General features: G+C 37.9%; 1 protein-coding gene across 1 annotated transcript; it reads right to left on the bottom strand.

The window, feature by feature from the left end:
• Nucleotides 1–727: 727 nt before the first annotated feature.
• On the bottom strand, nucleotides 728–2300 carry sstr1b (somatostatin receptor 1b). The gene has a single exon (XM_030161606.1). The coding sequence runs from the start codon at nucleotides 2128–2130 to the stop codon at nucleotides 1024–1026; it is 1107 nt and encodes a 368-aa protein (XP_030017466.1). The 5' UTR covers nucleotides 2131–2300; the 3' UTR covers nucleotides 728–1023.
• Between the last annotated feature and the right edge of the window lie 12238 nt (nucleotides 2301–14538).

The raw sequence follows: 14538 nt of genomic DNA, 5'->3' as shown, positions 1-14538 counted from the left end.
CAAAGTTGGACCAGGTAATGCACCAGCCTTTCATTTGCGTAAACCTCAAATTAAAGCATAATCTCACAAAATTTTCCAAGTTCTCCATTAAGCGATGAGTGGGTATGACTTTATTCTTGTAATATTATGGCTTTATTATCAAAATATGATGACATTAATCACACATTACGACTTAAAATTATGACTCTTTTCATATCGATTTTATTATCATAAAATTCCGCAGTTTATCTCCGTATTTTACAACTTTATTCTCATACTGACAAGTGTTTTTATTTTCTTTTGTGGCCCTAATACGCCATTGTAATTTTTTATTCAACTGATTTGAAGGTTTTATTTTTATCAAATGATGGCTTTCCCTATAAAATAGTGAACAATGCTCACAGCCTGCTACAGTGTCAATTTTTTCCTCTAGTTTTCCTAATCCATCCTCAGTGTACAATGATAAAAGACCACGAACAACAACAAATCTTCACATTTCAGTGCCATAAATGCGTATCAAATTGAATGTTGTAATCTGATTGTCAAAACATTTGTTAATAAACCCGGATCATTCCATGAATGTTGTCAATTAGCCTGTATCCACTGGACCTCCTCCACTGCTCCATGGGCTCCCCACTAATGCTAGGCCCCATGAATTTGTCATGTTTATCCCCCCCCCTTATCGGCGCCCTTGTACATAAATAAGATTGTTGATACAGTACTTCTACTTTTACTTGAGTATATATTTTCCAGGATATTTGTACTTTTAATTAAGTACTTCCTCCACCACTGATATTTTATGGAGACACAGTTAAGGAGCATTTGTTTTTCAGGATTTCTCTGCTGTTTATGATATTGAGGAATTAAAAAACGCTTAATATCTCTGACATTAGAGTGTTTTACTTACTGTCATGTCAGTTTTGGTATGGCATTCTTTTGTGCATCTTTTGTTGAAGCTCCCCTCTTCACACAAACCAAACAAACGTCAAAATATCCAACAATCTCAAAGTCCGTGACATCATAATCCACCGCGCTCTTGGAATGTCACACTGTGGTCGTACGGGAGGTGTACGTCCCGTTGCGGAACACCATATCCGAGGCCATACAGTCCTTAGGAAATTCCAGAGGGCCACATGTCGCTTGTCTCTTCACGGCTACAGCGCAATAATCCACCTGTTCCGCATCCAGCCCAGACTCCAGCCACCGAAAACACACGATACGCTGGAACGAACGGCGGAAATTGTCGGACACGAAACCGTAAAGGATGGGATTGGCTCCGCTGTTGGCGTAGCTGAGGATGACAAACAGCTGAGTGACCATCGGGTCTGGGGGCCGGTGGAAAACACTGACCAGCTGGACAATGTAGAAGGGCATCCAGCAGAGAACAAACACCGCCACCACCAGCAAAACCATACGGGTGATCTTCTTCTCGGAGCGGCGCCGTTGAAGCCATCCAGCTTTGAGGCCCACCGCTCGCATCCTCGCTACCATTAAACAGTAGCATAAGCAAATGGCGCCGACCGGCAGCAGGAACCCCAACAGGAAGGTGTAGACCACAAAAGCCTCCGACCACGCCGCTTCAGGCCACAAGAAGTTACAATCCACACCACCGTCCTGCGCCGGAACCGTATCGGCGAAGATAATGATGGGCAGGATGACGATCAGCGACAGCCCCCAAACGCAGACGTTGACCACCTTGGCTACCGTCGGTCTGCGGTACCGGGCGGCCTTGATGGGGTGGACCACGGCTACGTACCGGTCCACGCTCAGCACAGTCAGGCAGAAGATTGACGTGAACATATTGATACCGTCAACACTCAGAACCAAGCGGCACATCAGCGACCCAAACGGCCAGTGGCGAACAGCCGCCGATGTGGCCAGAAAGGGAACACTCAACATGAACAACTCATCAGCGATAGCTAAATTTAAGATGTAAATGTTAGTGGCAGTTTTCATTTTGGCATATTTGAGTATGACGTAGATGACCATGGCGTTGCCGGTAAGACCCACGCAGCAGACCAGAGCGTAGATGGACGGGATGATGATTTTACTTGCGTCAGGTTCCTGGTAATAATCGTCATAGTCTATACTTGTGTTGTAGGGCAGACCTGTAGGATAAGACCCGTAGTCCTGGCTCCCATTGAAATCCATGTCCCCTTTTGTGTTGGATGCTAAGCTAATTTAGTTTGTGGCTAAAACTCCATTATGCGCATTAATCCTTCAGTACTTTTTAAAGAACTCCATATTGCGCAGCTCTAGCAAACAAACTCAGAACACAGTGTTAAATGTGGACTTGCCAAAGGGTCCGTTAGAGCAGGAACAAGTCTTACTTTTGTAGAAAAAATGGCGAAAAAAATCACAAACAGCACAGATTTACAGAGATTTGACAGAACAAGACGTTATTCATGACTATTTTCACTTGGTTTCTATGACGATCCACAAGTAGGTCAGTGTTGCTTGTCCACTGAAGACAAATATAATATAAATGATTTTAATTACTGATGCCTCAAACAGAAGAAAATGTCCTCTTGTTTCTGTTTGCGCTGTCAATACGGTCCTGGTTCTGTGGTGTTTGTATTCTTTCACTTTCACTTTGTATCCCAAGGTGTCTACATGTGATTCACCTCAATTCACAGAAATGTGAGAGGGTAATCATTATCACGTGCCATTTCATTTTCTTTTATGTGCAAACATGTTTTTCTGCCTGTTTGTATCCAGCTGGAGGAAGTCTCACACGCTCCATGCCTTGATTGAAAAAGGTTGATTTCTCGCAGGTGAAATCCCACCGAGTCTTCACTTAAAGGTCGTGTTGTTCAGGGGAAATTCACGCTGCTTCGTTGATGGAATCTCAAAGCTTTTACGGAACACAGGGAAATCAGGTTTCCACAAAAGCCCCTCCTCAGGATACGTTATGTCCCCATTTTCTGTGACCTGAATTATGAAAGCCTGTAAGAAAAAACAAAGAGCTGTCACTTAGTTTGCACCTGGCAGACACCGAAGAGAACATCAATGATAACGTGAGACAAATACAGTTTTATTTCAAATTGTGTACAGAGAAAACTCTAAAACTATTATTTGTACAAAGTAAGGTTGTAATAGTTTTGGATTTTTCATTGTAGTTTAGTTGTATTTAGTTTTGACTTTTTTTCCCCTCTAATTCAGTTACTTTTGATTAGTTTTTAGAGCAGGTTTGCTAGTTTTTATTAGTTTTTGTTATTTTCTAAATGCTTAGTTTTTGTTTTTTTAACATCTTTTCTCTTCTTCACCATCGTATTCACATAAATCCCAGACAGGAATCTGCTGTTTTCTCCCAACTTTTGTCTCCATGTTTCCAGGTAGAGTGGGAACCAGAAAACGACTGGAAACGACAAGTGACAAGAAGTAACAGATCGTTAAATATCATATGGTGCCGCTAGCTAAAATTGCTTGAGGGAAATAAATCGATTTTATATCAATCTGACACTGACAAAGACAAAAACAAAGGGAATTTTATCCAGAATTTGTATAAGTTTTAGTTAGTTTTGTAAGCACACAATACAGTTTCAGTTAGTTATCATTTTTTTCTTTTAATTATAGTTTTTATTTATTTCAGTTAATGAAAATGTTTTTACAATTCTAGTTTTCGTCATTTCGTTAGTTTTCATTAATGATAATAACCTTGGTACAAAGTAAAGCACCAAAAGACTCACTATCCCTTTAAATACAACAACGTAGGGCTGCACGATTTTGGCCAAACATAAAATCCAGAGTTTTTAAGATGAAAATTTGAGATTTTATATTTGGCCAATTTTCGATTTTTGGGTAAAACTACTAAAGACAACAGAAGCCGGCATGTCGTTTTCATATGCAATGCAATACACTGCTCCCACTCTGGTGTGTGATGATGTTTGAGGTGTTGAAAGAAGTTGGTTGTGCTGCTGACTTTGACTGATACCACCTTCAGGCAGAGTTTGCGAGGAATGGTTTGGGCTTCATCGGAAACTTCGAAGCTGTACCAATTCCGCACAACCGACTTGCTCTTGCTATTTTTAGCCATGAACTTCTCACCCTCCTTAGCAAACACCATTTTTGTTCTGGTGTGTGGAGACCAAAGACTGTGGAAACCACTCTCACATTTAGGAGGAGGAGCCTACAGTAGCCTAGAGACATGAGAGTGATGAAATTTGATTGGAAGATTACCCTTTTTTAAACATTGTCCTAATTAAATAATCTGAAACTTTAAAACGAATGCAACATTGAACCAAGTAATGCACCAGAATTTCATTTCCGTAAACTTCAAATTAAAGCATAACCTCACAATATTTTCCAAGTTCTCCATTAAGCGACAAGTGGGTACGACTTTATTCTTGTAATATTATGGCTTTATTATCAAAATATGATGACATTAATCACATATTACGACTTAAAATTATGATTCTTTTCGTATCGACTTTATTGTCATAAAATTCCGGACTTTATCTCCATATTTTACGACTTTATTCTCATACTGACAAGTGTTTTTCCAAGTTCTCCATTAAGCGACGCGTGGGTATGGTGTTCTTCTCGTAATAACGAGAATACAGTCAAAATATTATGAGAATAAAGTCATAGATTATAAAAAAACAACTAGTAATTTAATAAAAATAATGTACTTTTATGAGACTAAAGTAATAATATTTGGAAAATAAATTCGCAATAGTCTAATACAAAGTCAGAATTTCGAAATTGTAAGCCTGGTTACAGCAAATGCAGTGTTGGACCAGGTAATGCACTAGCCTTTCATTTGCGCAAACCTCAAATTAAAGTATAACCTCACAAAATTTTCCAAGTTTTCCATTAAGCGATGCATGGGTATGGTGTTACTCACGTAATAATGAGCATAAAGTCATACCATTATAAGAATAAAGTTGTAGATGTAAAAAAACCCTCATAATTTAACGAAAATGTCGTACTTTAATGAGATTACAGTCGTAATATTTTGAAAATAAATTCACAATAGTCTGATAAAAAGTCTGAATTTTGAAAATGTAAGCCCGGTAACCCCCAGAACTCTTTCAGTTTAAAATTGATTAATTGTGCAACCCTTCAACAACATATTATATTTCACATACAATGCAACATATAACATTTACAAAACATTATAGTCATTATTGCCCTAAGTTCTAAACACCAAAGGGGGCAGTTTATTCACACTGAAGGCAGAGAAGGTACAAAAAAACAAACAAAAAAAAGCTAAAATCTCAATTGCAAGTTCTGGAATGTAAAGTAACTGTATATCAGGGGTGTCTAACTCATTTTCTTTCAGGGGCCACATTCAGCCCAATTTGATTTCCAGTGGGCCGGACCAGTAAAATAATAACATAAGAACCTATAAATAATGACAACTCCAAGTTTTTTATATGTAAAAAAAAATAACATTAAATTATGAAAACATTTACATTTTTACAAACTATCCCAACAAAAAAAAGATGTGAATAACCTGAAAAACCTGAAATTTCTGAAGAAAAATAAGAAGATATATTATTAAGAAAAATCTGATCAATATTATGCCTCAATTTATGATTAATACATGTGGAGATCAGATCTACCAAGACACAAAACAGGCAGAATATTGGTAAAATTGCACTTATTTTTCTTTAGACATTTCAGGTTGTTCATATTTGTTCAGGTTATTGACATTTTATTATGAAAGGATATCAGAATAATGTTCTTTGCAGTAAATCAAAGAGAAAAAAAATGGTGTTGACATTACTTTATAGGCGTGATGTCATATTATTTTTTTCACATGAAACCAAGAAGAAAATTTGGAGTCATTATTTCTAGGTTATTATGCTATTATTTTCGAGTTTGACACCCTTGACTGTTAATATATTCTGTGGGCCGGATTGGAACCTTTGGCGAGTTGATTTTGGCCCCCGGGTCACATGTTTGACACCCATGATTTAGAGTGAAAAAGTCAATTACATTATGAAAATATTTGAATCTACAAACTATCCTTCAAAAAACTGTGAATAACACAAACAAAAAGACATTTCTTAAGAAAAATAAGTGCAATTTTAACAATATTATGCCTCAGTTTATCATCTACACCTACACTACAACTTACAGATATTGTTATAATTGCACTTAAATCTCTTAAGACATTTCAGATTGTTCATATTGGTTCAGGTTACTCCATTTTTTTTGTGAAAGGTTAGTTTGCAAATGTAAACATTTTAATGTAATTGTACGTTTTTAGTGAAAAACACCCTCATCTGGCCATACAACCCTTCGCCCCTCCTGCTCACTGATCTCCTGCCTGCCGAGGGATTAATTTTGAATGTTGACTTTCAATCTTTTCCAAAAAGATTTAAAAAATTTGTAAGAAAAAAAGCAAAAATTTAGAGAAAGGCACATGTAAAGAATATGTGTGTGAAATTTGAAAAGAACTGGGTGACTAATGTCCGAGAAATTAGATAAATTAATAAAAAAAAAAAAAAAAAAAAAAAAAGAAGTAAAAAAAACTAAAGTAAAATGAATAAAAAATTTAAAAGATTAAAAAAAAAAAAATACATTGAAATTTAGGTACTGCACACACATATGTATCAAATTTGGGAAGAAGTTTGACTCCCTTGATTGTTCATATATTCTGTGTATTTTTTGCACTTCACAAATTCATTCCAAGGACCAGATTGGAACCTTTGTTGGGCCGGTTTTGGTCCGTAAGCCATATGTTTGACACCCCTGTATATACTGTATCCTCTGTCACTTAATGTAAAGAAACAGTAGAGCTAAGGTGTTAAAAAGTCAGTCTAAAATAATCTTAACCCTTTCATGCATGAATTATGAGAACATTAATCAAGATCTTTTTTTTTCCCCAAGTGGTTTTTATTAATCTTTAGGTATGAAAAAAAAAAAAAAAAAAAAAAAAACAGTGATTGAATTTTTTTGTAACCTATTTTTCATGGAGTTACAAAAATGTCCATTCAACTGGACACCATACATTTAATTTTAGAAGCAAAGAAACATGTATTTACTGATATACTGTGTGAAAACTATGAAATAAAAACATGTTTAATGCTGCTAATCTGATGTGTTCTCATATTTTAACGTACTCTAATACTATATTTTACTCACTTCATGGAGATAATATGAAAAAAAAAAAACTTTTTGTTTAAAAAAAACAAAACAAAACAAAAATCGGCAATTTATTTTACACTCAAACATGTTGCTACAGATCAGGTTTATCTAGAATGGCAAAGTTATAAGTTATAGTAATGGTATGAATTGCAGTGTATGGGATGATGCATAAGCATCCACTGTGTTGGTTGATGTGCCCACTGTAGTGACCAGTATGCATGGAAAGGTTAATTAGGTTAGACTAAATCTGTTCATATTGAGATTAAAGTGTCTTTTTCTATTGATCATTGCTGTTGTAAAGAAGTAAAATGTGTGAAAATCCAAAAGGGGAAACACTGTTTTATAAGCACTGCACTAATGAAACACAAAGCAGGTTTTGATTATTTGCATGGTGTTCTTCCTTTTTGCTTCTGTTTAAGTTCTGCAAAAATAATAAAAGGAGACATCATAAAAGCAGGCTTTTTCATGTATTCCATGGTTTGGGGGGAATTTGGGGAATTTAGACTGAAAACTTCAAAGCTTTAGAGCTAGTTCATGACTTTCCCTCACAAAGTAAAAACAAATCTGCAGTTTTAGAGTCATACTTCATGTGTCTAAATCATCACGACTTCTACCTGATGTGCACCGACCCACAGAGATGGATGTTCAAAAACCAAAAATGGCTGCACTAAAGGAAGACTCACTTCCATTAGATTCTGGATGGGGTTCCAAACACCCTGCATTCACCCAAACCCTGCAATTTAGTCACATTAGATGTGTGAGACCTGGGCAAATGCCGGTGGATTTGGGAGAATGTGTGTTTCTATGTGTGTGGTGACAAAATGTGGTTTATGATTGTCTCTCTGATCTGTGACACCCAAGTTTAAGTGATTTTCTGTTCGCAATTTTTGTCAGAAACATGCCGGTATTTGGCGACAAAATAAGCTGTGAGTCCCAACAATAACCAACCTGCAGCTGAGGTTAACCTGGTGGGGTGGACTTTGTTACAATTGTCAGTTCATGCTAGTGTTGTAGTCAAGACTGGCTAGACCGAGACCAAGACACTGCTGAGACTGAAGGATATTGAGACCAAGATGCTGCCGAGACCAAAGGGTAACGAGACCAAGATGTTGCCAAGACCGAAAGGTATTGAGACCAAGACGCTGCAGAGACCGAATGGTATCGAGACCAAGACAGACACTGCAGAGACCAAAGGGTAGAGAGACCAAGACACTGCCGAGACTGAAGGGTATCAAAACCAAGATGCTACCAAGACTTAAGTGTATCGAGACCAAGACGCTGCTGAGACCGAAGGGTAGCAAGACCAAGACGCTACCAAGACCAAAGGGCATTGAGAACAAAATGCTACCAAGACTGAAGGGTATTGAGACCAAGACGCTGCAGAGACCGAAGAGTATCGAGACCAAGACGCTGCAGAGACCGAAGAGTATCGAGACCAAGACGCTGCAGAGACCGAAGAGTATCGAGACCAAGACGCTGCAGAGACCGAAGAGTATCGAGACCAAGACGCTACCAAGACCAAAGTGTATCGAGACCAAGACGCTGCTGAGACCGAAGGGTAGTGAGACCAAGACGCTACCAAGACCAAAGGGCATTGTGAACAAAACACTACAGAGACTGAAGGGTATCGAGATTAAGACGCTGCAGAGACCGAAGGGTATCGAGACCAAGACGCTGCTGAGACTGAAGGGTAGTGAGACCAAGACGCAACCAAGACCAAAGGGCACTGAGAACAAAACACTACAGAGACTGAAGGGTATAGAGACTAATACACTGCAGAGACCGAAGGGTATCGAGACCAAGATGCTGCCAAGACCAAAGAATATCAAGACCAAGACAAGACCATGACACATTAAGGTGAGGCCAATACCGAGCCTTGTCGAAACCAAGTCCAGGACCAAAAATAGCATTGCTGTAAAGTGTCATGACTAATTAAATCAAATTTATGTTATCTTTTCTATTATATTGTCTGTATGTCTTTCATTTTAAATCACCCAGATTTGTCATAGTTACACGTTAGGCCTGTATTTCATGAATGTAACACTTCCTCTAGGCCTGATGGAAAATATAAATAATATTCTCAGCTGTCCTCTCCTATGACCAGTTTATCAGAACTGGGAAAGAGATGGGATGTACGAGGAAGATGTTCATATTAAGTCTTATATAATAGACTATGTTTTTAAAATAGATGCATCTGACTGGTTGCATTTGAAGAGGAAGCAATAATATATATATAATGATAATATTCTGTGATGATGGGGTTTACGTTCAAATCCCATTGAGACCACTATGTCCGAGACCAAGACGAGACCGAGACCAAATGAGTTGAGTCCATGACAAAAAATTGGTCTCAACACCAAGACTGGTCTTGAGAACTACATCACCAGTACCATGTCTACTGCCCGAAACTCCCACAAAAACTTGGATATTTGCACCAAATTTAGAAGCACTCCATTCAATAGTTATGAGATTTGATGTGTGAATGAAAGGGAATGGAAGAGACAGGACATGAATAAATTTCATGTTTCTAATCTTTCTGCAGTTTTCAGTCTCCTTTTCCTTGTTTGTATCCTAATTTTCTTTTCTAAAATAATCTCAAATACCTGAGTGAAAACAGTTAAAGCTATACCTACCGATGTGGCATTTCTCACAGCACTTAGTAAAAGTTTGAACATGAACAACCCGCCTCCCTCCAAAGCCCCGCCCCCTTCCCTCTGCCTGAGCTCTGAGGCTCCTCCTCCTCTCTCCTCCTCTCATCTGATGCGCGATGGAAACAGAGAAGGAAGCAGAGGTGGAGGTCCAGTCCGTTCTGGCGTGTCCGCGGACCCCTCCCTCAGTAATCAGATGCATCATCCACCTGCCGCGGGCCCACAGCTCCTGTTCCATCAGTAGACCTGGTCTGTGCAGTACTGGGTCAGTGTTTTTACTGCAGTGCCCAGGGGATGGGCGCGCGCACTGTGAACACGCGGCCTCCGCGAATTTTCCGTGGACATTTGAGGTTTCATAGTCCATACAATTATCATCCTACATCATCTTACATTGTGTGACACCATGTACATGTACCTGTATGAGTCCCACCGTCATAAAAGCTGAGCTTTATGCAGACCTGTTCAGTCCAGTACAGCTGACTTCCGGACTTTTATCTCCATCCTTCATTCATCAGACTCCTGTTTGTGCCCCTCAGTTGTCGTTTCTGTTCATAAATCTGTTTTTTCCCTTCCACATGTGCATGTCAGTTCTATCCAAACACATCCTAGACAGTAGACTGTGGTCAGTGACAGGAGGAGCAGCGCCAGTGAAGCGTCAGATTCAGAGGGACACATATGGGATGTGAGACAGCGATAATGGATCGGATGCTGGACGGCCGTAATGGATGATTGACAGGAGGCTCAGTCAGGTTCGGCCAATTATTTTATTCGGACCGACTAAAATGATTGGTCAGACTTTTATTAGAAATATACGAGAACTAAACATTTTTGAGTTTCAATACCTGGTGGATTTCTTTTACATTTTAGTTTGACACATGCTTATTAGGAGCATTTTAAGATGGCAAAAGAAAAGTGTAAAAATGCCACATCATACGGTATAGCTTTAACTGCATTTTAATACAAATGTGTGACTTTTTTTTTTTTTTTTACCTCCGCCAAGGAGGTTATATTTTTGCCAGCGTTGGTTTGTTTGTTTGTGTCTGTCTGTTCGTCAGTCTGTAAGATAACTCAAAAAAAATTTCAGGAAATGTTGATACTGCCACAAGGAACAAATGATTAAATTTTGGTGGGGATCGGGGGGGCGGGGGGGGGGGGGGGGGGGGGGGGGGGGGGCACTGATCTACCTTGGTGGAGGCCTGCGCTCTCTGAGTGCTTTTCTAGTTCATTTTGTCTTCTTTTTGTGTTTTTAGATACTAGTTATCCTGTATGTGTTTGATCAGTTTTCGTATATTTTATCTTGTATATTTATATGTTTTTTTTAGTTTCATCATATCGTGTATTTTTAAATGTGCTATATAAACTTGACCTTGATCAGATGAAAGTAGTTTAACATAAGTAATTTCTGTTCCAAAAAGATGACATTTAGATGATTGTAGTATTTACTGTAGTAATTCTTTCCAGTGTTTATATACTGTACATAAAATCCTTGGTCATATTTCTACGATAACTATAATAATCTTTTTTTTTTTTTTTTCCAATTGTACTGTATGTAGTCAGGTCCATGAGTATTTGGTCAATGACAAGTTGTAACACCACCACAGTGGAATTCAAATGAAACACTCCAGATATGACTGAAGTGTGGACTTGAGGCTTTAATTCAAGGGGTTTAACAGATACTAGCACACTGACCTGTGAGGATCCACTGGTTCTACATGTGAGTTTCTATGCTGTTGTGTTCTCATGCATGTTGTACCACATTTGTCCAACAGTCACCGCCAAAGCATTCTGGTCACAGCAATGTGATTGTAAAACTGTTGTATTCCATAATTACCTCTGCCAAGGAGGTTATGTTTTCATCAGGGTTTGTTACCCCCGCTAGGAAGTATTGTGATCACTTTGCTTTGTGTGCATGTTTGTTTGTTAGCAAGATAACTCAATAAGTTCTGAATGGATTTTCATGAAATTTTCAGGAAATGTTGATACTGGCACAAGGGAGAAATTATTAAATTTTGGTGGTGATGGGGGGTGGGGGGTTGATCCAGCATTAATCGATTACGCAAAATGAAAAATAAATCGATCCAAAATCAATTAAATCGATTTTTTTACCCAGCCCTACTCACCACAGACACGTCAGGGGTTAAAGGGTTACACATGCTCCAGGTCTTTAACTAATATATTTTAATGGCATGATTGAAATATGTAATTAGCTTACCATGTACAAAACAGATATAAATAGTAAATACAGATATACATAATGATGTGAGTCTAAGCCAGGGGTGTCAAACTCATTTTCTTCGGGGGGCCACATTCAGCCCAATTTAATCTTAATTGGGCCAGACCAGTAAAATAATAGCATGATAGCCAATAAATAATAACAACTCCAAATTGTTTTAGTGCAAAAAATAACATTCAATTAGGCCAATATTTACATTTACAAACTATCCAAACAAAAAGGATGTGAATAACCTGAAAAAAATTTAATTTGTTAAAAAATGTAAGTACAATTTTATCAATGTTGTGCCTCAACTTATCATTTATACATGTGCAATACAGATCAGATCTACAAAGGCACAAAACTTTTAGTCACAGGCAGAATATTGTTAAAATTGCATTCAATTTTCTTTAGACATTTCATGCTGTTCATATTTGTTCAGGTTATTCACATTTTATTGTTAAAGGATAGTTTGTTAATGTAAACATTTTCATAATTTAATGTTTTTTTGCACTAAATCAAAGACAAAAAACTGGCATTGTCATTATTTATAAGTTATAATTATATTATTTTTGAGTTTGATGCCCCACCTTGCACTTTGCTAATTCATCCTGCGGGCCGGATTGGAACCTTCGGTGGGCCGGTTTTGGCCCCCGGGCCGGATGTTTGACACCTGTGGTCTAAGCAGATGTCTAGTTGAAATATCCATGCATTCATAAACTACAGGGTGTTCCAGTCTGGTACAGGGTGTGTCATTTGCATTTCTGCAGAACATTAAGGGGCTGTGTCTATGGATGGACAGAATGTGATGGAAGAGGTTGAGCTGAATGTTCTACACTTTACTCAGCATCTACGTCTCCACCCCAGTCCTATTTGAGTCCGGTTTCTTTCTGATCACTGAAATTGCTTTTTTCCTCCACCTCAAAATGACTTCATTTGCATGTAAACCACACCGTGATTGAATACAGCCCACCGCTGAAGGTTGAAAGAACCTTTTAAGAGTCTTTCAGTGATGGGCTAAACGCTGCAGTCAATTTCTGGAAACTGGAAGTCTGTGATTTCTGGGTTGTTTGAGCTCTTCAAGGGTTTTTCAGCAGTTACAGAGGTGGAGAATGTTAGGAATAAGGTTAGATTGGCAACAATTTTAGTATTGGATTTTTAAACCTTTATAGAGTTGTAGGACATAACAAGACTTTATTACCTCACCCCCCCGAAGGGAAGGCAAGGGGTATTACTTTTGGCTCAGTTTGTTTCTTTGTATTTTTGTTAACACTCTAGCAGCAAAACTATTGGTTGAATTCATACCAAATTGGGTTTATACATTGCCAGTGACCCAGAAGAGATTTGATTAAAACCATCAATTTTGTTTCAATTTACTCCAAACTTGGAACATATATAGAGGCAGTTGATATGATGACATCAGCTGGATCGATGCCAAAATAAGCTACAATACGTGAGGGGCGGGGTTTGTTGTTCCTGGAACCACTTGTTTTAAAGCTACAATTTGTCTGGTTCAGATCTAAATTGGGTTTATAGATTGTCAGTGACCTAGAATAGATGTGGTTACATTTTGGGAAAAGAAGGTCAAAATTTTAAAAAATGTATGAATTTTTTAAAATATTTTTTTCCCCTCCTATTTACATATAATGGGCGAAATTTCAAATGTCTATTAAAAACATCAATTTTGTTTCAATTTACTTCAAACTTGGCACATATTTAGAGGCAGTTAATATGCTGACATCAGCACATGCATAGACATGATGACATCAGCTGGATCGATGCCAAAATAAGATACAATATGTGCAAGGGGCGGGGTTTGTTGTGCCTGGAACCACTTGTTACTGTTGTGAAATTTTTAAACGTTGTTGTTATGAAGGAAATCAAGGTCAGTGCAGTTACCATATTTGACTCCTTGCCCATAAATGGCAAAAAAAAAAAAAAATCCAAGAGGTAAATCTAAACAAGTGGTTCCAGGCACAAATATTCAACAAATAAAGATTCTCCTCTGTTAAAAAAAAATAACAAATGGTGCCAGGCACAACAAGCCCCGCCCCTTGCACATATTGTATCTTATTTTGGCATCGATCCAGCTGATGTCATCATGTCTATGTGTGTGCTGATGTCAGCATATCAACTGCCTCTATATATGTGCCAAGTTTGAAGTAAATTGAAACAAACTTGATGATTTTTTAGACATTTGAAATTGTTTTTATTATAAATAAATGGAGAAAAAAGATTTTAAAAATTCATTAAAAAAATTTTAAACTTTGACCTACTTTTTCCAAAATGTAATCACATCTATTCTGGGTCACTGGCAATCTATAAACCCAGTTTGATATGAATTCAACCAATACTTTTGCTGGTAAAGTGTTAACAAACAAACAAACCGAAACAAAAAAACAAACAAAAAACAAGTGGTTCCAGGCACAACAAACCCCACCCCTCACACGTATTGTAGCTTATTTTGGCATGGATCCAGCTGATGTCATCATGTCTATGCATGTGTTGATGTCAGCATATCAATTGCCTCTATATATGTGCCAAGTTTGAAGTAAATTGAATCAAAATTGATGCTTTTACAGACATTTGAAATTTTGCCCA

This window comes from Sphaeramia orbicularis, chromosome 18, assembly GCF_902148855.1.
Source record: "Sphaeramia orbicularis chromosome 18, fSphaOr1.1, whole genome shotgun sequence".
NCBI classification, from domain to species: domain Eukaryota; kingdom Metazoa; phylum Chordata; class Actinopteri; order Kurtiformes; family Apogonidae; genus Sphaeramia; species Sphaeramia orbicularis.
The sequence above is the reverse complement of the archived record's forward strand: the minus strand, read 5'-3'. Positions and strand labels throughout refer to the sequence as shown.